Source organism: Sceloporus occidentalis, unplaced genomic scaffold (genome assembly GCF_023333645.1).
Source record: "Sceloporus occidentalis isolate IW3139 unplaced genomic scaffold, rSceOcc1.0.p SCAF_1, whole genome shotgun sequence".
In the NCBI taxonomy this organism is placed as follows: Eukaryota; Metazoa; Chordata; class Lepidosauria; order Squamata; family Phrynosomatidae; genus Sceloporus; species Sceloporus occidentalis.
In genome coordinates, this window is record NW_028316981.1 from 136,738,259 (window position 1) to 136,760,868 (window position 22,610).

At 42.0% G+C, this 22,610-nt stretch overlaps 1 protein-coding gene across 1 annotated transcript in view; it reads right to left on the reverse strand.

Moving 5' to 3' along the window:
* Positions 1 to 5,702, reverse strand: part of LOC149322259 (tether containing UBX domain for GLUT4-like) — a 130,753-nt gene extending 125,051 nt beyond the window's left edge. The window contains exons 1-2 of the mRNA XM_089538108.1: positions 5,556 to 5,702; positions 2,536 to 2,591 (exon numbers count right to left, since the gene is read on the reverse strand). Coding sequence (XP_089394234.1) covers positions 2,536 to 2,591; positions 5,556 to 5,687 — 188 coding nt within the window. The 5' untranslated portion in view covers positions 5,688 to 5,702. The remainder of the gene's footprint in view (positions 1 to 2,535; positions 2,592 to 5,555) is intronic.
* Between the last annotated feature and the right edge of the window lie 16,908 nt (positions 5,703 to 22,610).

Sequence of the window (22,610 nt, forward strand, 5' to 3'; positions counted from 1 at the left end):
GCCATAACATTTGATTGTCCTTGTGTGTAACCTGTACTCAGGAGAAGAAGCTACTGTTAGGACACATACAGAATAACAGAATGGTTTCCAATTAGTAAGGGGATCAGGCAAGGTTGCATTTTATCACCCTGTTTAACTCATCTACTATACATATCATACCTAAAGCAGAATTAAATTAGGAGAGAGAAGATGTAAAAACTGGAGGTTTTTCAAGATATGCAAGTAACACCATACTATGAGCAGAAAACAGTGAAGACATGGAACAATTACTGAACAAAATCAAAGAAGAAACTGAAAAGGCCAGGTTACAGTTATTAAGAACACAAAAATAATGACCACAGATGATCTACAAAACTTTGAAGCAGATGATGAGGACACTGAAACAGTTCAAAATTCTTCATACCTTGGACCAATCATTAATTAGAATGGAGACCAAAATCAAGAAATCAGAAGACTAGGACTTGGAAGGGTAGCTATGAAGGAATTAGACAAGATCCTGAAGTGTAAAAATATATCACTGAATAGTAAAGTTAGAATTGTCCATGCCATCATATTTCTCATTTTTAGGTATGGTTGTGAAAGCTGGGCAGTGAAGAAAACTGATGGGAAGAAAATCAACATTTGAAATGTGCTGGAGAAGAGTTCTGAGGGCTGCTGAAGAGGGCTGCTGAAGAGATAAATAAATGGGCCCTGATAGCCAGTGGATTTGAGCATTGGACTTTGACTCTGGAGACCAAGATTTGAATTCCAGCTCAGTCATGAAAACCCACTGGGTGAGCCTGGACAAATCACACTCTCTCAGCCTCAGAGGATGGCAATGGCAAACCCCCTCTGAAGAAACTTGCCAAGAAAACCCTGTGATAGGTTCACCTTAAGGTAATCATAAGTCAGAAATGATTTGAAGGCACGCAACAACAACAACAAAGGGCATATCAAACTGTTGCAATCCACACTGACAGTCAACTATAGTGCTAACTAGTACAGTGGACCCTTGCCTTACGTGAGGGATCCGTTCTGCCCACCCCACGTAAGGCAAATTCCGCCTATGCTCGAGCCCCATCCATTTGAATGGGGCTTGTGCGCACGTGCCATGGGCACATGCCCCATTCATTTGAATGGATCACACCGCGCATACGCTCAAGTCCGCGTATAATGCGGGCGCACTGGATATGTCAACAGATATGGAAAACAAAACTATATCCAACAGATTGGAAACGATCAATATACATCCCCATTCACAAAAAAGGAGACTGCAGCAAGCATATGACCACAGGAGTAATCTCCCAAGCAAGCAAAATTATGTCCAAAATTCTGCAACATAGACTCCAACCAAACACGGAGAGAGAGATCCCACAGAAGAACTAGCAAAGATCCTAAAGTGCAAAGATATACAACTGAGTACAAAAATTAGAATCGTACAAGCCATTGTATTACCTATGTATGAATGTGAGAGCTAGACAGTTAAGAATGAAGACAGGAAGAAAATAAATTCATTTGAAATGTGGTGCTAGAGAAGAGTGATGAGGATTCTATGGCCAGCCAAAAAGACAAATAAACGAGTCCTAGAGAAGATCATGCCAGAAATCTCCCTGGAAGCCAAGATGACAAAATTGAACCTGTCATACTTAGAGCACATCATGAGAAGTCAGAACTCACTGAAAAAATAATAACGCTAGGATAAGTGGAGGGAAGTAGAAAGAGAAGAAGGCCGCATAGTAGATGGAGGGACCCTATTACAGAGGTCTGGGATATGGCTTTGCAGGAACTAACCAGAACAGTGGAGGACAGGGAGTCCTGGAGATGTCCCATCCACAGGGTTGCCATGGGTTGAGATCAACCCGAAGGCAATTAACAAGAAAGAGCAAATCAAGCCTAACACCCCCCGCCCCCCGCAGAAACCAAGATGACTAACTGAGACCGTTGTACTTTGGCCATCTCATGAGAACATACGATTCACTAAAAAAGACAATAATGCTTGTTAAGGTAGAAGACAGGAGGAAAAGAGGAAGACCCCATTACAGATGGATATACTCATTCAAAGAAGCCCACAGCTCTGAGTATGTAAGACTTAGGTGACTTGGAGGACTCTCATTCATAAGGTCGCCATAAATCAAAGTCTACGGCCCCATACAGACAGGCCAAAATAAAGCTGCTTCGGGTCACTTTGGAGGTATGCTGTTTAAATGTTGCATGCGTCGTAAGAGTCTGGAAGCCATGCCAAAGCCACAATCCAGTCCTAAGGAATGGAGTATGGCTTTGGCGCAGCTTCTGGACTCTTAGGACGCATGCATCATTTAAACAGCATACCTCCAAAGTGACCCGAAGCAGCTTTATTTTGGCAGTCTGTATAGGGCCTACTTAACTGCAGTTAAAAACAAAGAAGGAGTGGAAATACTAACACTCCATGACACTCAAGCTACTTAACTAAGATGACTTTTTGAACCTCCCTGTCAAAGATCAATTGGCTAGACTCACAGGATTAAATTTCACACAGCTGAATGCCAAGCTGTAAACAAATTAATAGTCCAGACTCACTTCAAGTCATATTCACTGGGACTGAAATCCTGCTTCCTGCAAACTTCTTCCAGGACCTGAGGAGGGGGGGAAAGAGAGCATGTTAATGGAAATGTAGAGTTGTTACTCATTCTGAAACACAGTATAATCCAGATGCTTCATGAAGATGACTTGTTTACATTAACCACTGGAATATACTCCTCTTTCTATGCAAGTGGAGGCCCTAATCTGTAGTGCCAACTGAAACTACGTGAGGTAGAGAGATCCCTCCTCTGACAACTTTCTCCAACAAAATGACAACTATTTTATAATTTATTTTATAATGTATTTATTAAAATATCCTTATCTTAACTTTTTAACAATAATTTCAGAGTGGCAAACAGATAAAACGGTATAAATATGTGAAGGAAAGTATGCATTCTGCAATCACACCACAAACAAGTCCCTGGATGTTAATACTGTTTTACTGATGTGTTCCTGTATGTATTTTATGGGTTGTAATCCAGCCTCAATCCATTCAGGAGAGACGGGAACATATAAATAAACTATTATTATTATTATATTTCTAGAAAAGCTGGAAAGATTTGCACCAAATAGTGAGTTGGGACTCGAACAAACATTCAGTGGATTATGTTTAATTCTTTTTAAATATTCCATTGTCCCCTGTAGTCCTGTAAATAACTGTGTGAATTAAGAAGTATAATGAAATAATTTACTATGTACGTCCATGGGCCTAAACCCAGTTGTCAGCCCAACTAGACTAGATACACTGAATCAATGGGAACTTGGTAGGTCAACATTTATACAAGTTCCATCAGTTCAGTGGATCTAGTCTAGTTGAATGCTTGATCAAATTTTGTCAAAACCAACAATCTATTTTTTGCAAATATCTTGATTGTACAACCGTAGGGAAGGCTGTAGATGTGGACATCACCAGATGTTCAACACAAAAGCCAAATAGATTAAATAGCTAACGTAAGATGGAGAAGCTCCGTTCTGAAGACAAAAATGAGACCAGGTGCAGACTATGGCACAGACCGCAAACTACAAATATCCAAAATAGAAATAAAGCTGAAGAAGGCCAAATCAAATGACTTAATATTTTTTTCATTCACGACTCCCATCAGAAAGCTTTTGTCTCCTTGCATCTAGTACAGGGGTAATGGGGTGATGGATTACGATTAACTGGCCCATCTCTGGAAGCTTTCCAGTAGATTGGCAAAGGGTTTTGAATGCCAATAGTTTAACAGCAGCAATAAGATAGCTCACCACCTATTTTTGAAATATAGGTCGCTGAGATGGAAGAGAGCACCGGGAGTTGATTTTCTGAGATACTACAGTTGGCCCTCCATATTTGCGGCTTTGACTTTTGCGGATATGATTACAGTCATCCCTCCATATTTGCGGATTTGATTATCCACGGATTTGATTAATATGTTCTCTCTAGGACTGTCTAGGTCCTCCAGTGCAACTCTGTGGTCAACTTTAACTAAAAGTTGCACTGAAAGACCATTTGTAGCTACTCCAGTGCCATTCTATGGTCCGTGTATGTTGGACGTTGACCATAGAGTTGCACTGGAGGACCTAGAGATTCCTAGAGAGGTGTCCTCTCAGGTAAAAACAGTGTTTTTGTTATTTGCGGTTTTTTCATATTCACGGGGGTCTTGTTCCCCTAACCCTAGCGAATACGGAGGGACAACTGTATTTGTGGGTATGATTAATATGTTCTCTCTAGGAATCTCAGAGAGCGCAGTTCTGCTGGACACTGACCATAGAGTTGTGCTGGAGAACCTAGAGGTTCCTAGAAAAAACACTTCTCTAGGCATCTGTAGGATTCCCAGCATGACTCTATGATCAACTTCTGGCAGATGATGGCCATAGTGTTGCACTGGAGGACCTGGAGATTCCTAGAGCGGCGTTCTCTCAGGTATAATGAATAATGTTTTATGTATTTGTGGATTTTCCACATTCATGGGGGTCCTTCATACCCAACCCCAGGGAATGTGGAGAGACCACCTTAAAAGCAAATGCTTGACCTCAGTGGCACCTTATTGGCGAAGCCTACAGATCTGTGTCTCCTCTGAGGCATGCATGGGTCTATACCCTTTTCTGCCCTTAGCAGGCCTTGATATTGTAGTATTCAAAAAGATAGCCGTGGTGTTAGTCTGTAGAATCAGTAGGTAGAGGGATCTTGTGGCACCTTTGAGGCTCACTGAAAGAAAGAAGGTGGCAGCTTGAGCTCTCGGATCTGCCTCTGAGGAGGTAGGCTGAAGCCCAGGAAAGCTCCTGCTGCCACCTTCTTTCTTTCGGTGAGCCTCAAAGGTGCCACAAGATCCCTCTACAGACTGATAGTGTAGTGAAAAGGAAAGTAGTCCACACTGGAGAAATAACCCGGTTTGGCACCGCTTTAATACCATGTGGCTCTCTGCTATGGAATTCTGGGAGTTGCAGTTTGTTGTGGGGCTCTGGGCCCACAACAAACGCTAACTCCCAGAATTCCATAGCCCTGAGCCAGAAAACAGTTAAAGCGGTGCCAAACCGGGTTATTTCTCCAGTGTGGCTGCAGCCCTGGAAACCTTGCGTCTGCCCACCCCTGCTGCCCCCCGGGGACATGAAGTATATACAGTGGGAAGGGTTGCAGGCCCCGACTCAGCAGTGAAGAAGAAGGAAGGCCCTTTCCTTTTCCGCAAGGAAAGGCGGAATATAAAGGACGACTCGCATTAAAAAGGGCGGATGGGCGGGCGGGCGAGCGCTCTCCCCTCAGTGGCCCCACAAAATGGAGGCCGAGGCTGCATCCGCACGCAGTTCGGGAAATAAATCCCGAGCGAGACCCCTTGTCAACTGCCGCAGCCCCTGTCGGCGCCACAAAGTGCCCTCCTCCCCAGGAGCCCCTGCGCCCCGATCGAGAGGGGCCTCTCTTTCGGCGCTGCTCTTCCGCCCCCCAACCAAGGGCCCCCTCAAGGCCCCGCCAGCCCTCCCCAGAGGAGGGACTCATCCGCGCTCTTCTTCTTCTTCGCCGTCTCCTGGGGCCACAGACCCACCTGGAGCAAGGCGGTGCTGGGGCCGACGCGCACCGTCACGCGACGCCCGTTCGGGGCCAGCACCGACACCGAGGAGGAGGAGGAGCAGGAGGAGCCCCCGCCGCCCCCGCCGACGCCGACGGCGCCCGCCATCTTCCCTGCGCCGCCCAGCCACCGCCACCCGCAGGCCCCACGCCGCCCCCACGCCGCCTCCCTGGCCGTGCGAGTGAGTCCCTGGGAAGCAAGCGGCCGGCGGATTCGCTCTCTGCGGAGGGAGGGAGGGAGGGAGCCCCACGGCCCAGGCGAGAGGCGTGGCTGCCGCTCAGGATACCGCCCCTGTCGCCTCAGCCCCAGAGAGAGAGAGAGAGAGCCCCGGCGGCCGGCAGGGACTGTTCCATTCCATCCTGGCTCCTCGCAGGGAAGAAGGAGAGTGGCCTCCGCGGAGGCAGAGGGAGCGCGCGCGCACACACACACACACACACACACACACAGTCTCTCTCTCTCTCTCTCTCTCTCTCTCTCTCCTGTAGGCTTTTCGTTGAAGACTGTGTGTGTGTTCATAATATATACATATATATTCCTTCCAGTAGACCTTTCAGTGAAGAAAGTGTGTAAGTGTGTGTGTGTGTATATATAAATATATATATAGTATATATTGCTTCTAATACACCTTTCATTTAAGATTGTGTTTGTGTGTGTGTGTGTGTGTGTATTCCTTCCAGTGGATCTTTCACTGAAGAAATATAGTGGACCTTTCATGATGGATAGATATTTCATTTAAGATCCACACACACACATATTTACAAGTTTATATATATTTGTGTACATACAAATATCTGAAATGAAATATCTATAATGAAACGTCCACTAATTTCACTACATTTCTTCAATAAAAGGTCTGCTAAGAGATTGTGTGTGTGTGTGTGTGTGTGTGTGTGTTTATATATAAAACACACGCACGTATACACACACACATACATGCACACCCCTCTTCGCATTTGGGTTGGGGAAGGAACCCATGTGGTGTACTATGGTTTGAGCGTTACCACTTTGGATGGAGACCAGGGTTCAAATTCCCATTTGGCCATGGAAACCCACTGGGTGACCTTTATGCAAGTCACACACTCTCAGCCTCCTGGGAGGGAGGCCAATGCAAACCTCTCTGAACAATGCTTGCGAGAAAACCCCATTATAGGGTCACCTGTCAGAAATGACTTTAAGGCACATAAACTGGGTGAATCCCCTCTGATGGCTAACAGAATAGCTAACAGAAGTCTTTGTTTTTGCCTTTCACAGAGGGAGCTCTTCCCTCTCAGTATGGTATGTTTCCTCAGGTTGCCCCCCCCCCCCAATAAACAAATTAATTAAACTTTCTCCCCTGCACAGCATTTAGTCTTAAATGACTTACGACTTGTGCATCCCTGCAGATGACCAAGCACTGCAGCCTTCTGGAGGGGAACTTCTGTGCTTTTACCAAGCCCACCCTGTTGAACATCTACCTGACAGGTAATACAGATGCAGAAACCGTTAGGAGAGGTAAGACTGGCACCCTTTGTTGTTAACTGCCCTCGAGTGGATCTCAACCCACGGCGACTCTGCTGATGAGACATCTCCAAAAAACCCTGTCCTCCACTCCTCTGTTCAACTCCTGTAAACCCATACTTGTGACCTCTTTAATGGAGTCCATCCATCTTACCAGCGGCCTTCCCCTCTTTCTACTTCCCTCTGCCTTTCCTAGCATTACTGTTTTTCCCAATGATTCATGCCTTCTCAAGATGTGTCCAAAGTACGACAATCTGAGTTTTGTCATCTTGGCTTCTAGTGAGATTTCTGGCTTGATCTGCTTCAGGACTCATTTGCTGGTCTTTTTGGCTGTTCATGAATCCTTAGCACTCTTCTCCAGCACCACATTTCGAATCAGTTGATTTTCCTCCTATTCTCCTTCTTAACTGTCCATCTGTCAGATCCATACATGGCAACAGGGAATACAATGGCTTGTATGATTCTAACTTTTGTGCTCAGTTGTATATCCTTGCATTTTAGGATCTTCTCTAGTTCTTTCATACCTGCCCTTCCCATTCTTAATCCTCCTATGATTTCCTGGCTGCAGTCTCCATTTCTATGAATGTTTGATTCCAGATATGAGGATTCTTTTACTATTTTTATTCATTGTCTAATTCAAATTTATGTAGGTTCTCTGTGGTCATTATTTTTGTTTTCTTTATGTTCAACAATAGGCCTACCTTTGCACTTTCATCCTTGATGTTTCTTAGTAGTTGTTCCAGGTCTTTGAGGTTTTCTGCTAGTATTATGGTGTCATCTGCATATCTCAGATTGTTGATATTTCTTCCTCCTATTTTCACTCCTCATTCTTCTGTGTCCAAACCTGCTTTTCTTACAATATGTTCTGCATATAAGTTGAACAAGTAGGGTGATAAGATGCAGCCTTGTCTGGCTCCTTTGCCAATTGGAAACCATTCTGTTTCTTCATGTTTTGTTCTGACAGTAGCCTCTCATCCTGAGTACAGATTCATCATCAGGACTATCAGATGTGTTGGCACTCCCATGTCTTTAAGGGTGTTCCATAGCCTTTCATGAGCTATGCAGTCAAAGGTTTTGCTATAGACTATAAAGCACATGCTTATTTTCTTTTGGAACTCCCTGGTGCGCTCCATTATCCATCGTATGTTTGCAGTGGGGTCCCTAGTGCCTCTTCCTTTCCTGAACTCCACTTGGACCTCTGAGATTTCTCTCTCTGTGTATAGTTGGAGTCTATATTGTAGATTTTTGAGCACAATATTGCTTGCACCCTTTAGCCTCTATAAAAAACCAAATACACTCGCTGTCTTAGAGAGCTAGTGAAGAAAGTTGAACTGATCTAGGAGCCTTGACATTCCATTCAAGAAGGTTAATCTTCATAACCTTGGACAAGCCACTCTCTTTCTCAGCTTTCTTTTGCCATCCATCTGTAGCATGGTATTCATAGAAATCACTTCACAAGGTGGTTGCAATAATGTGACACTCTGCACAGAAGTACTGTAAAACAGTAGTAGTACAAGTCATGCAAGACATGCATATAAACAATGTTCTCTTCCTCCATTTTCATGTCAAGATTTTGGTCCAGTTCCTTTTGAGCATAAATTAATCCTTAATGTTTTTAAGGTCTTTTTGGGAAGAGATCACTTCCATATAAAATCCAAAGTACTTTAGGAGAATAGCCATGTAAAATCCAGTTCAAATGTCAGTACATAATTAGCAAGCTTTCACATTCTCAAAAAAATTGTTTGATACTTAACACCATCAGTTTGACACAAATGCATGCATGTCCATTTTGCCATAGGTATATAATACATGATAGACTACTCTAATATTGTCAAAGTGCCTATAGCATGGATATACTTCAGAGGAGATATGTGTATCGCATGAGATGGATTTACACATGGATAACCTGCAATTTCTGACAGAAGATAGTCTGTTAGTAAATTTGTCATGAGTGAAGGTGCCCTCAGAGTTCATTGTTACTAACCTTCTCCCTAAATTCTATATATCATGACAGTGCTCCAACACTTACAAAAGCTAGAGAGCCAAGCATCAACAGACAGCAGTTACAAATTGGCCCTCTGTATCCATGGATTTTTTTATCCATGGATTCAACCATGCACAGCTTTAGAATAAGAAAAATATATAAATTCCATGAAGCAAACCTTGATTTTGCCATTTTATATAAAACTGGCATTATAATTAATGAAATTTGATCATCCACAGATTTTGGTATCCATGGGAGGTCCTGGACTAGCAGATACCAAAGGCCCACTGTATAACTTTTTTTGGATTACTAGTGGGAAAATACTCAGAAAAGGTATTTCACACTGCCAGTGATAGACATTCAGATAAACAACAGATCTTCTTTATACTACCAGTGTTATTCCACTTGTGACTCATGGAACTCTAGCATAACTCTTACGATACCAGCTACTGAAGTGGAAAATAACTACTTGGTATTTATGTGATCAACAGAATAAAACACAGTACCAGCACTATTTTAGCTATTTTTTTCTGAACTTCCTTCTTTCCTCGGTGTTCTCTCAGATCAGGCCACATCACTTCCACACAACTGATTCAACATGTCCCCAGTGTTTTTTTCTAAGTTGTGTCTTGCTCCCTTGTGCCTCATTCTTTTTCAGCAGAAGCCAACTCACACAGAAGGAATCTCATCCTTCCTGGTTTATTAGACAAGGTTCTAGGGATTCCATGTACATAAAACACTTGAACATTCAAATATAAAGGCAAAACATTATGATCCACCAATTGTCAGAAAATGCAAAACAATGATTTGGTAATACAGGAGTGTGGTTAACAAGGAAATCCTATCTATGTCTACTCAGAAGTATGTTTTAGTTCACTGGCATTTGACATAGTAACACTTTCCATTCCCAACTACAGTGGTCCCTTCTTTTACGTGGGGGATCTGTCCCCCCCCCCAGTGTAAAAGAAATTCCATGTATGCTTGAGCCCCATTAGAAGTAATGGGGCTCATGCTCTTGGTGGTGTGATGGCACGTGTGCACCATGGTTCCTTCCAGTACACGGCGCCACTTCTTCCATCGCTGTTTTCAGCGTATGCTGAAAGCAGTGTATAATGCGCCCACGCATGATGCATGCACACTGTATGTGTTTTAACCATGCTGACATGAACTACTTTTTAAAGTGTTCTGTGATAATAGATTTTATTTCTGAGTCTTACACTGCATTTCCCCTATGTGCTTCTATTGGTATAGATCTCAATATGGAAACTGTTTGATGTTTAATACCAAGGCAACGGGAAGTTATATGAAAAATTGTTGCATATTAAAAAAATAACTAATTAAAAACAGTAGTCAAATCTAACACAGACATATATACACTTATAAATGAAAGAGCTTCTTCAAAGCATTGGATTGCAGCCAGTAACTATGTGTGCTTAAATCTAAGTGCTAAGTAGCAGTTTTAAAAATATATAATTGCCATTGGTCACAGAGAGTCAAAATAGGTAATATAGTCTAGTAAGCAAGTTTTTGTTGGCAAATTTTCAAAATGCCATTACTTAATAGAATTTTTCACTAGCAAAGAGCATATATAGTTAAAAGACATAGAACTTATTCCCCTTCTCCCCACCACGGGATAACAGCCTTGGGGAGTGATGAATGGGCAGAAACTTGGGTAAAGTAAAACAGTCTCTTTGAAGAATGGAAAAAGAAAGGGGCAATTAAAAGGCAAAGGTCTACTGAACTTATAACACCCTTCTCTAGCTGTGCTGCTGTTTTTACCAAGTTCAACAGAATGTTTATCACCTTAGGTGTCATACTTCAGGTGTTCATCATCTTAGGAGTCATGCTGTCATACTTCTGAAGAGGTCAGCTGGTAAAGACTTGAGATGGCGCAGTGTATAGCAGCCCCTGGGTTGTGGAATTTCCTTCCCAAGGACATCAGGCTGGCTTTTTGACAATTGGTAAAGACTATACTGTTCTGCCAAGTTTTTACTGATAATTCAGGGTTTTCTTTTTAAAAATAAAGGTGTTTGGTTTATTGCAGTGTATCTATTTCCCCATAATTGATTGAAACTTAGATTTTTGTTGTTTTTTTATTGTGGGTTGTCTCGGAGTTGTTGAGTAGGAGTCAATTCAGATAAATAAAGAGATGACTTGATGCAAGCTCAGAACCCACTCTGCCATCTTTCTTGGGATCTTAATATTGTCCTTCAGAGCCACCACAGCTCAGCAGCTAGTTCAGTTACATGTATGTATTTTGAAATATTTAGTACATGAGAGGTGACTTAATATGCAACTCCTTAGACCTAAGGAGTCAGGCACTAAGTCAGGCAGATAAAATTTCTCTCTGACTTGATACAGACTATTTTAGAATTTGATTACCGTAATATCACTAACTGTTTTAGAAAAGAACTTTGGAAAAATAATCTCCCTGAACCCTTTTAACAATCTTTAAGCTCACTGAAAAGAAAGAAACATCTCTGGAAGTATTGAGAAGTTCCAGTTCTTTTTGTTTTGATTTTAACTGCATATTCTCAGGTTTGCATCCAAGGTCTTTATTGAAATAACCCTGAGTTTCCCTCATAGCCTTTGTGTTCCTCCTCCTCCCTATACCACTGATCACATTTCACATAGTAGAGTTTATCGGACTGGCCCTGGAACAGGCCCAGTGCGTTTTAAACATGCATGGGCATGCACGGAACAGGATGGGGCCAAGAACCCCATTTTACTGCACACTAAAAATGGGGTTCATGGCCCCATCCCGTTCTGTGCATGCCCACATGTGCGCACGTTTAAAACGCACTGGGCCCGTTCCAGGCTCAGTCAGATAAACTCCCTAGATTCTCATGCAACACTTCAGAAATTGGTTTTCACCAATTTCCACTAAGCCTTCTTTATTCTTCTTCTTCAGGAGTTATATTGAAAGTGCTAAAGTGCTTTAGCAGTATTGCACCAATTAAAATTAGAATCATTTTGTTTTGGTGCAAACAGTCCCCTCTCCATCACATGTTTTCTGTTGAATCTATGTCCTGCAAACAATATCTGCGCTTACTGATGGCAGCCATCTTAACTAAATACGGGATAATAGTGTACAAATGGACAGCCAAGTAAAGATACATTTCATTTCAGGAAATACAGGGTTAATTTAAGATGACCTGGGAAGTAGGAATGAAAAGTCCTTGATAATGCTGGATGTTCTCAGAAAATACTCTGGAATGAAGAAGACCATGCAGATCTCCAAAATTAAATTTATTTGGACAGAAACAAAACCTGGGATTTTCTGATGTTTTTGTTCTTATCTGAGGGGACTCTCCAATGCCCACGTTGTTCCTTGTCCTGCCCTTCACCCTTCATTACATGTTCCTGGCACTTCTCCTCCCCCCACCCCCGGTATGAGCAAAAGATGAGGATAAGTTCCACAGATGTACTGCAACTAAACTCTCTAGGAACATCCTAGCATTTATCTCACATCACCATTACCACAATCTCTGGTCTAGATTTTTTAAAGAAGCTGTTGGAGAGGATGCAGAAAAACTTTAATTTGCCCAATACTGCAAAAGTGTAGAGTCAGTACTCACTGTATACATGAGAACTGGATAATTCTGTATAAATTGACCATGCTTTGTAAACAGTTTTATAATACTGATGTTTCACTTAAAGTCCCTGAATGGTATTGGAGGGAAATTATTAATTGATATAGATGAGACTGAGGGTAATTCTGATATGTGTCCTATTCTATTGTTTCTCTGGCTGTACAAGATCAGGGTGTCAACATAACACATAGATGTTAATCAATTCTAAGTAAATGGATAATATCTATTTTGTGAAACATTGAAGGTCATTGGTTAAATGTCCACTTTAATTAGAGAGAAGTGGATTTAGTGCAAGAAAGGTATTGAAAAATTCCACAGAAAACTACTCGTATTTTTTCATCCCCAGTAGCAGAACAAGAGAACTAGCATGGTGTAATGGTTTGAGTGCTGGACTACAACTCGAGAACAGGGTTTGATTCCCAGCTTGGCCATAAAACCTACTGGGTGACCTTGGGTGAGTTACACTCTCTTAGCCTTAGGAGAAGGCAATGGCAAGCATCCTCTGAACAAATCTTGCAAAAAAAAAAAAAAAAAAAAATGATAGGAGCCGCCATAAGTTGTAAATGACTTGAAGGCGCACAACAATAACAACAACAACAGAACATTACCAGCTATAATTGATTTTAACTTGATAAAAAGTAGGTTTTTAAAAAAGAACCCAATATTTCACTGTTCAGCCTTCCTTAGTGAAGAGAGGGTCTAATCTCATAAAGCTAAAAAGATCTAATAATTAATGTAGGCATATGAATAGTAGGTTTAAGATAATACATTGTTTAATAAATGTAATGTCAAACCCCATATTGTTTTTGGTAAATATATTACACTGTTGTTATTGTTATGTGCCTTCAAGCTGTTTCTGACACATAGCTACCTTAAGGTAGGATTTTCCTGGCAAGATTTGTTCAGAGAGGGTTTACCTTTGCCCTTCTCTGAGGTGAGAGTATGGCCCGGTACATACCGGCCCTTTGCAGCGTCATGGTAACGTGCTAGGGTTGTCTCGGGGTGGCGCATGCACATGCCCCGTAACCCTAGCATGTGACGAGGACATTGCAGCTGCGCAGCACCATCCACATGGCACGGACAGCTATGACATCGCAGCAGCGCAGTGTCCAAACAGTGCTGCACAGCTGCGATGCCATCGCGCCATCTCTGGTGGTTTGCAGGGCACCGTCTCTGGTGGTTTTCTTGCTGCACAGCAGCATCGCTGTTGCGGAGCAAGGAGAGGCGCCTCCCTGGCACCTCTTTTTGGTGCTCTGTAACCCGCCTATGTGACTTGTCGAGCCCTGTCCTTCAGAATCATAGCTCAAGGCTCAAACACTACTCTGGCTCTATATCACATTTTAATACTACTGTGCAACAAGGCATTTGTCAGTCACTGGAACTGTACAGATAAACAAACGTTGCAGTCAAAAATACACTTCCTAGTGCAAGCATTCCGAACAGTTCTCACATGAGCTTAGCAGACTCCATTTGTTCATAGTGTAACACCCATCTACATTTTTCTGAACCATCTATTAACAATAATAATAATAATAATAATAATAATAATAATAAATATTTATTTATATCCCGCCTCTTCCGCTTTGAGGATCGAGGCGGGTAACAACAAAGTTCATACAATACACAATAATAAAAACAACGGCGGGTTACAGATGGGCAAAAAGGGGTGTGCTCATGACATCATGAAGGTATAGCCTTTAGACGGCCCTTACCTGAATGCCGCCATGAACGCGCCGCCTGCACACCCCAAGCGGGAAGAAGCGGCATTAAAAAGGTGCTGCTTTTCCCCGCTTCTTTTCTATATACTGCGCAACTGCGCATCTCCGTCTGTAAGCTGCTGCACCTGTACGCCACAATTGTCACGCCGCAAATTTAAGTTGCCCATTTAAAGGCTCCGAGTCAGCTGCGTCGCATAATGAGTCGAGGTCCTGGAACATGCGCAGTTTGCACCGAGGCTCTAATTAGAGCGTCAGATGCCATGCAGATGTGGAAGCTGCAGCACAGCTGCACTCTATTTTAATGCTCGTAACCCTAACCCTAGAGCAACATGTACGCATGCGCTGCTAGAATTGTGGAAAGTTTGGAATTTAAAGTGAACCCCTACACACATTCCTGCGCCATTTTCACCTAACAATAAAAAAACGCTAAAACTTTAACTATTTACATATGTACAAGGGAGGTGATGGGGGATGGCATGGGGACAGCGGTGGCAGCGGCGACAGCTGTGGCTGTGCATTGCAGATTCAGCAAGAGTGCGGGGACCAAAGGAGAGGAGGCATCCATGATGCTGGTGACACTGGCAACGTTCAAGCGGACAAGGATGCCAACACCAGCTGATCACCAGCTGGCAGGAGGCCACCTTTGTTCTTGGGTAGGGCGGGGGAAAAAGTTTAAAGGGGCCTGGGCGCTTTAAATGTGCACATACGCTTTCTGCCGCTGGTGCTGACCACCGCAGCTGCGCATCCGCCAGCCGGCAAAAGAAAAAAAGCCGCGTTTTTGGCCGCCCGTGCGGAAGCTGCCTCTCTCTTTGCAGCGTCCTGCGAGGCGGCGGTATGGAAGCTGCGGGTAAGAAACGGCCCCAGGTGAGGCGTCTTCACTACCCCCAGTGTGGAAGCCCCATCCACCTTAGCCATGCCCCCGGGGCGGTCGGTCTGGAGGCTCTGTATTCAGGGGAAGACACCTTCAAGACGTCTTTCCCTGCCCGTCTGTAACCCGCCAACAAGCCCCACAAGACCCCGGCCTAACCCTCCCTCCCATCTCACCCAGCAGCTTCATGTAAATGTTAAACAGCATGGGGGACAGAATGGCACCCTGAGGGATACCAGATGTCAGCTCTCTCATAGAGGAGCAGCTGTCTCCCAGCATCACCATCTGGAATCTGCCCGAGATGTAGGAACATAGCCACTGCAAGGCAGAGCCAGCGAATCCCAACTCTCTCAGGTGTTCCAGAAGGATACCATGGTCTATGGTATCGAAGGCTGCTGAGATGTCCAAGAGCACCAACAGGGCCACACTTCCCCTGTCAATGCAGAGACGGAGATCATCAACCAAGGCGACCAGGGTAGTCTCCACTCCGTATCCCGACCTGAAGCCAGTTTGAAATGGATTGAGATAATTGGTGTCATCCAAGACTGCTTGGAGCTGGTTTGCAACCGCCCTCTCGATCACCTTACCCAAAAAGGGAAGAAGAGATACTGGCCAGTAATTGTTTTTGTCCAGGGGATCAAGGGAAGGTTTCTTTAGAATGGGTTTCACCACTGCCAATTTCAGGCTCGATGGAAAACAACCTTCCCTGAGGGAGGCATTGATTATGGATTGTAGTAACTTCAAAGTTGCCTCACCTCCCTGGATGGCCAGCCACGATGGACAGGGATCGAGAGGGCAGGTGGTCTTTTTATATATTTAGCCGATGGAATGTGTTTGTTTCCTCCCCTACATTTCTTGTTTTGTTTCATCCTCTCTACCCTGTGCATTAAATTCCCCATATTTCACCCTAGTCTGGAATAATTTCAATAGGGTCTCTTTTCAAATGTGGATAGTTTCCTTAAAAGTCAAAAAGTGTACAACAGAAACCCCTATGGATGCAGAAGGGCAATATAAGAAAACCAAAAGCATTTTTTAAAAAATGGGGTGGTGAGAAAATGGGTTGAAAGTTAGGATGCAAAATAAGTGTCAGGAAGTCAGGAGATAGATTTCTGAAATAATGTGAGTAGTACTTTAAGATTACTGGAAAAGGCCTACCAGTGCTATTACCCAGGATAACTGAATGGAACCAGCATGTACAGAAGCAGGACCTCTACACTGGAGAGAAAATACAACAGGGTGTTTGTGCCTTACTTGTAGATTTACTGGTAATTTCTGTCTGGTTACAATTGGAAGCAGGATCTTGAGCTAGTCTTAATTCACTGTAGCAAATCTCTTTGTAATGTGACTTTGATACTGTAACTGGAATAAATAATATGATGTTGTATAAACATACTTTGGATGACTCAAAGGAATTGTGTGAATTGACATAAATAGTCAATAAACCATATTGTGGGTTTAGTGGGTTTTAAAGTCTGAACGTTTTAATATGGTCTTAATAGTTTTGATGTTTTGATGCTGTTTTTATGGTTTTATTTTTGTGACTCTTGCATAACCAAATATTTACAAATAAATAAATCCTGTAAGTTACACTGGCTAACAGGAAACAGCAGAACCAAATAATTTGGCCTATGATCAAGAAATGAAACAGAGCGACTGATTGAATTTTGCGAGGCCAACAACTTCAAACATTGAAAGAGGTGACTGTAAACATGAACATCACTTGACGGGTAATGTAGAAATCAAATAGACTACATAATTGGAAGCAGAAGATGGAGAAGTTCCACTCTCTCTGCAAAAACAAGACTAGGAACAGACTGTGGCACAGACCACACACTGCTAATATAAAAATGAAAGTAAAGCTAAAGAAGAACACTAAACCAATTGTGCCAAAATATAACCTGGAGAACATCCTCATAGAATTTAATGATAATGTAAAAAACAGATTTGCATTATTAAGCCTATTTATCATCTGTGCTTAACTGCTTTAAGAGTTTTTATCTGTTGTCCATTGAAAGTTCTCTTTCTTTTTGGCTACAGATAGTGTCTTTTTGCATTTCTCCCTTTTAGCATTCTCTCAGCTTCAGGGGAAGGGAATGGCAAACGTCCTCTGAACAAATCTTGTCAAGAAAACCCTATAATAGGTTTGTTTTAGGGTCACTGTAAATCAGAAATGACTTGAAGGCACACAATAACAACAACAACAAACAACTATTAAGCCTAATTGACTGGGACCCAGAAGAACTTTGGACTCATGACAGAGACATTGTATTTCAGAGAGAAATGCTAAAAGGGAAAAATGCAAAAAACACTATCTGTAGCCAAAAAGAAAGAGAACTTTCAATGGACAACAGATAAAACTCTTCAAGCAGTTAAACACAGATGATAAATCGGGTGAGAACCTTGAATGTTCAGTGACTTGTCTGCAGGGACAAAGAGAACTATTATGTATATGCAGAGAAATAGTAGATGGCAACAAAAAAGGAAAAAGAGACCTCTTTCACAAAATCAGAGAAATTAAAGGGAAATTTAAACCAAGAGTGAGGATGCTCTACAACCAGCAGGGGAACACATTGCATGCACAAGTAGAAATAAAAAGACAGTAGAAACAACATACTTGAGAACTATGTAAAAGAGATTGAAAGATAACATTGATTCAAGGAAGAATCATTTGATGATGATCTTAACAATTTTAGAAAATGTAGTAGAAGCTGCACTCAGAGTATTTGCTATAAATAAATCATTAGGAACAGATGGCATACCAATAGGGCTGTTTTAGAGCACAGAGACAATCTACTCAAGTTCTAATTAAAGTCTGTCAGCAAATATGGATAACATATGAAAGGAGACACCAGGGATTGTAGTAACCACAGGACCATTGCATTAATTTCCAATTCAAGCAAAGTGATGCTCAAAATTGTACAATAATGACTCTTACCACATATGGAGGAAGACGTGCCAGATGTCCAAGCTGGGTTCAGAAAAAGAAGAGGCAGTAGGGATCATATTGCAAACATACGTTGGATAATGGAGTGCACCAAAAATTTAACAAGAAAAGCCTGTATTTTATAGATTATAGCAAACTCTTTGATTGTGTAGATCAGTATTTCCCAAACTGGTCCTCTAGATGACTTTGAACTCAGCTCCCAGAATTCCTGATTGTTGGCCAAATTAGCTCATTAAAAGCTTTGGATTGCTCTTAAAGAAATTGGTGTGTCACAACATTTTATTACCCTGATGTGCAATCTGTACTCAGGACAAAAGGTTTACTATCAGGACAGAATATGGAGAAAATGAATGGTTTTCAATTGGCAAGGCAGTCAAGCAAGGTTGCATTTTATCACCTTACCTGTTGAACTTGTATGCTGAACATATCATATGTAAAACAGGATTATACTAGGAGGAAGGAGGCATGAAAATTGGAGTAAGGAATATCAACCATTTAAGATATGCAGATGACATCATACTACAGTGGATCCTTGCTTTACATGGGGGATCCGTTCCAGACCACCACCACCCCGCGTAAAGCAAAACGTGTGTATGCTCAGGCCCCATTGGTTAGAATGTGGCTTGGGCTTGGTGCACGCACCATTGTTTGTATAGCCAGGCGGCTTCAGCGTAAGCTGAAAGCCACCTATAATGAGCCCGCGTATGGTGCGGGCTCACTGTACTAGCAGAAAATTTGGAACAACTACTGAAGAAAGTCAAAAAAGAAAGTACAAAGGCAGGCTTCCAGTTTACCATTAAGAAAACAAAGGTAATAGCCACAGGTTACTTATATAACTTTAAAGTAGACAATGAAGACATAGAGATAGTGAAAGATTTCCTGTGTCTCTGTCATTGATCAAATTACTGACTACAGTCAAGAAATCAGAAGAAGACTAGGACTTGGAAGGGCAGCTATGAAGGAATTACACAAGACCCTGCAGTGTAAAGATATATAATTGAATACTACAGTTAGGATTGCCATCATATTTCTAATTGTATAGTTGTGAAAGCCAGACAGTGAAGAAAGCTGACAGGAAGAAAATCCACTACTAAAAAGATAAATAAATGGGTATTAGAGCAAATCAAGCCAGGACTCTCCCTAGAAGACAAAATGACTAAACAGACTGTCTTAGTTTGTCCATATCCTGAGAAGACAAGACTCACTAAGACAATAATGCCATGTAAGATAGAAGGCATTAGGAAAAGAGGAAGGCTGCATTCCAGATAAATGGACTCAATCAAGGAAACCAACCAAGGCCCTGAGCAGAGCTATTGATTATGGGGTCACTTGGATGTCTCTCATTCATGGGGTCACCATAGTCAACTTGATGGCAGTTAACAACAAGAATACAGTGCCCATACACAGGGTCACTGAATCAGATGTAAGAGGCCTAGTATAGCCTGAGTGAAAAGAAGTGCAAATTTAGGAACAGATTATTTTCAGTGTAATTTCCTCATATACCTCTAGGAACAGAATATGGGAGGAGGGAGCAGGCTAATACATAGCATCTTGCATGGGAGCATACATCATGTTTCCACTGGAGAACAATGTACAAGAAAGACCAGGTTTAGGGAAACAAGCCTGGTTGTACTCTGTTCTGTCTGTGACAGTGGCCTCAATTACAACTGGAAGCAGCATCTTAATAACTACCACGAGCTTGTGTCAGCTCTTTGGCTAATTCTAGTTAACGCAATTTAGATTACAGAATGAGAATTCCAGACCATATGAATACACTAAGATAAGCTAACAGTACAGTGAGAAGTGTTTGATAATAATAATAATAATAATAATAATAATAATAATAATAATAATGTTTTATTTATATTATTCTGTCTCTCCCGATGGATCGAAGCAGGATTACAGTCAAGTTATGCAGTCAACAATAATTCTAATAACAATTATTTACAATCACAATATAAACCATACGCTATCTAAAAACACTTAATACAATATAATATCTCATTGACAACAGACTCCTGATCGGGAGATAGTATTTTTATGAGGTCTATAAAAGATCAGGGGGGGATGCTTGCCGAAAGAGGTAAGTTTTCAATGCCTTTTTGAAGGCATTCAGGGTAGAAATAAGTCGGAGCTCTTCCGGAAGATCATTCCAAAGCGTTGGGGCCATAGCCGAGAATGCTCTGGTGAGTAGATGTTAACCTCACCTTGGGATGCTTAAGTAAGTTCTTCCCAGATGTTCGGAGAGTGCGGGGCGGATTATGTCGGGAGAGGCGTTCCCTCAAGTAACTCGGGCCCAAGCCATGTAGGGCTTTAAAGGTAATAACCAACACTTTGTATTGGGCCCGGAAGCTAACTGGCAGCCAGTGTAAAGATTTTAGTACAGGTGTTATGTTGTCTGACCTTGAGGTCCCAGTGACCACTCTGCCTTCTGCATTTTGAACTAGTTGGCACTTCTGAACTTGGTACAAAAGTAGCCCCATGTAGAGCACGTTACAGAAATCTAAGCAAGAGGTTACCAGTGTGTGTACTACAGTTTCAAGGTCCTTTCAGTCCAGACAGGTATGCAGTTGGTGTATCAGCCGAAGCTGTACTTAGCTAGCTGTAAAAATTATGCATTTATGCATAATTTTACTTTTATAAATGCATAATTTTACAGCTAGCTAAAGTAAAATAAATAAATTTTATTTATTTTACTTTAGCTAGCTGTAAAAATTATGCATTTATGCATAAATAAATAAATGCGGGGGGGGGGGCTATAAGGTCATTAAATTACTTTTCCCGCTTAGTAGCTCTTTCAGAATGAAAACATCTATGTTATCTGCACTAACAAATAGCAGTCGTTCTTCACAGCAAGATAATGTAAGTGTTAAGTGTAGCAAAGTGCATAGCAAAAATGTAAATCTCATTAGATTCCTGGTATGTGTGGTTAAGATTTTAGTTTGCTGCACTGTCCTCAAGAATGAAAACAAAAGCTATGTACAGTTGGCCCTTGTTATTCACGAGGGAATCTGTTCTGGACCCCCGCGGATACCAAAATCCATGGATGTTCGAGTTCCCTTGCTCCCAGTAGTGGCGTGTGCACACAGCCACACTGTCATTAGTCTCTGTTGACCTCAGTGGTGGCGTATGCACATGGCTGTGTCGCCAATAGGGGCAACAGGACTTGTTCCTAATGGTGGCATGGCTGTGTGCATGCGCCACCACTGGGGACAATGCGGGCTGTCCCTAATGGCAATGTGGCCACATGCATGCACCGCCACTGGGGACAATGCGGGCTTGCTGTCCATGGTTGCTTGAATCTGCCGAAGGCAAATTTACAGATACTGATGGCCAACTATAGAATCATAGTTGTAAGAGACCACAAGGGCCATCCAGCCCAACCCCCTGCCATGCAATCAAATCACCCCTGACAGATGGCCATCCAGCCTGTGTTTAAAAACCTCCAAAAAAGACCCCACCTCCCTCCGAGGGAGTGTGTTCCACTGTCAAACAGCTCTGTCAGGAAGTTCTTGGTAATGTTGAGATGGAATCTCTTTTCCTCTAGTTTGAATCCACTGCTTACTTGATATCTTTGATAAACCTTCAGACTATATGCAATTTAAGTTTGTTGATACTGTTGCTGTGAGTTTTCAAATAGTTTCTGACTTATGGTGACCCTATAATAGGGCATTTTTTGTTCAGAGGGATTTTGTGTTTGTCTTCCTGTGAGGCTGAGAGAGTGTGACTTGCCCAAGGTCACCCATTGGGTATCCATGGCTGAGCAGGCATTTCAACCCTGCTCAGCCATGGAAACCCCACTGTACTATTACACAACCTTTTCATTCCTGGTGATCGCTTTATCTTAGATTTAGAATATCTGCCAGACTTTAGTAAAATATTTTTACATTAAATTTAATATAACATGCAGGTGGATAGTCCCCATCATTTTTTACAGCTGCATTATATGATAGAAAACAAGGTGGCTTTTGGGACACTTTCATCTAACCTCTTCAGGCAAAAGGAATTCTGTTCAAAATTGCTAGTAAGAACTGATCAACTCTTGAAACATTTGAGATAGAAGTTATAGCTGTCTGCTTTTAAAGGAATCACACATATGTTTTACAGAGTGTGTAATACACATTACAGATATAAAAAAATTAATTAGAAGCAATGTAACAATATATTCTTGATACATCCAAAGAAAACATCAAATTAATATATTGGTTATACTATACCTTAATTACAGCAGAAATAGTACTGACAGTATTTAGATTTCTTATTGTGCTTTTTATCAAACATCTCAAGGCATTTTATCATTATATAAAAAAAATAAAAGTTACATATAGTAGATTACTATGGTAAATACGCAAGATGCTTTTGAGCAAGTGTCGCTCAAGACTAATGTACTATGATTCTGTCTGTATTTGCCTTGCTGAAAAAATATT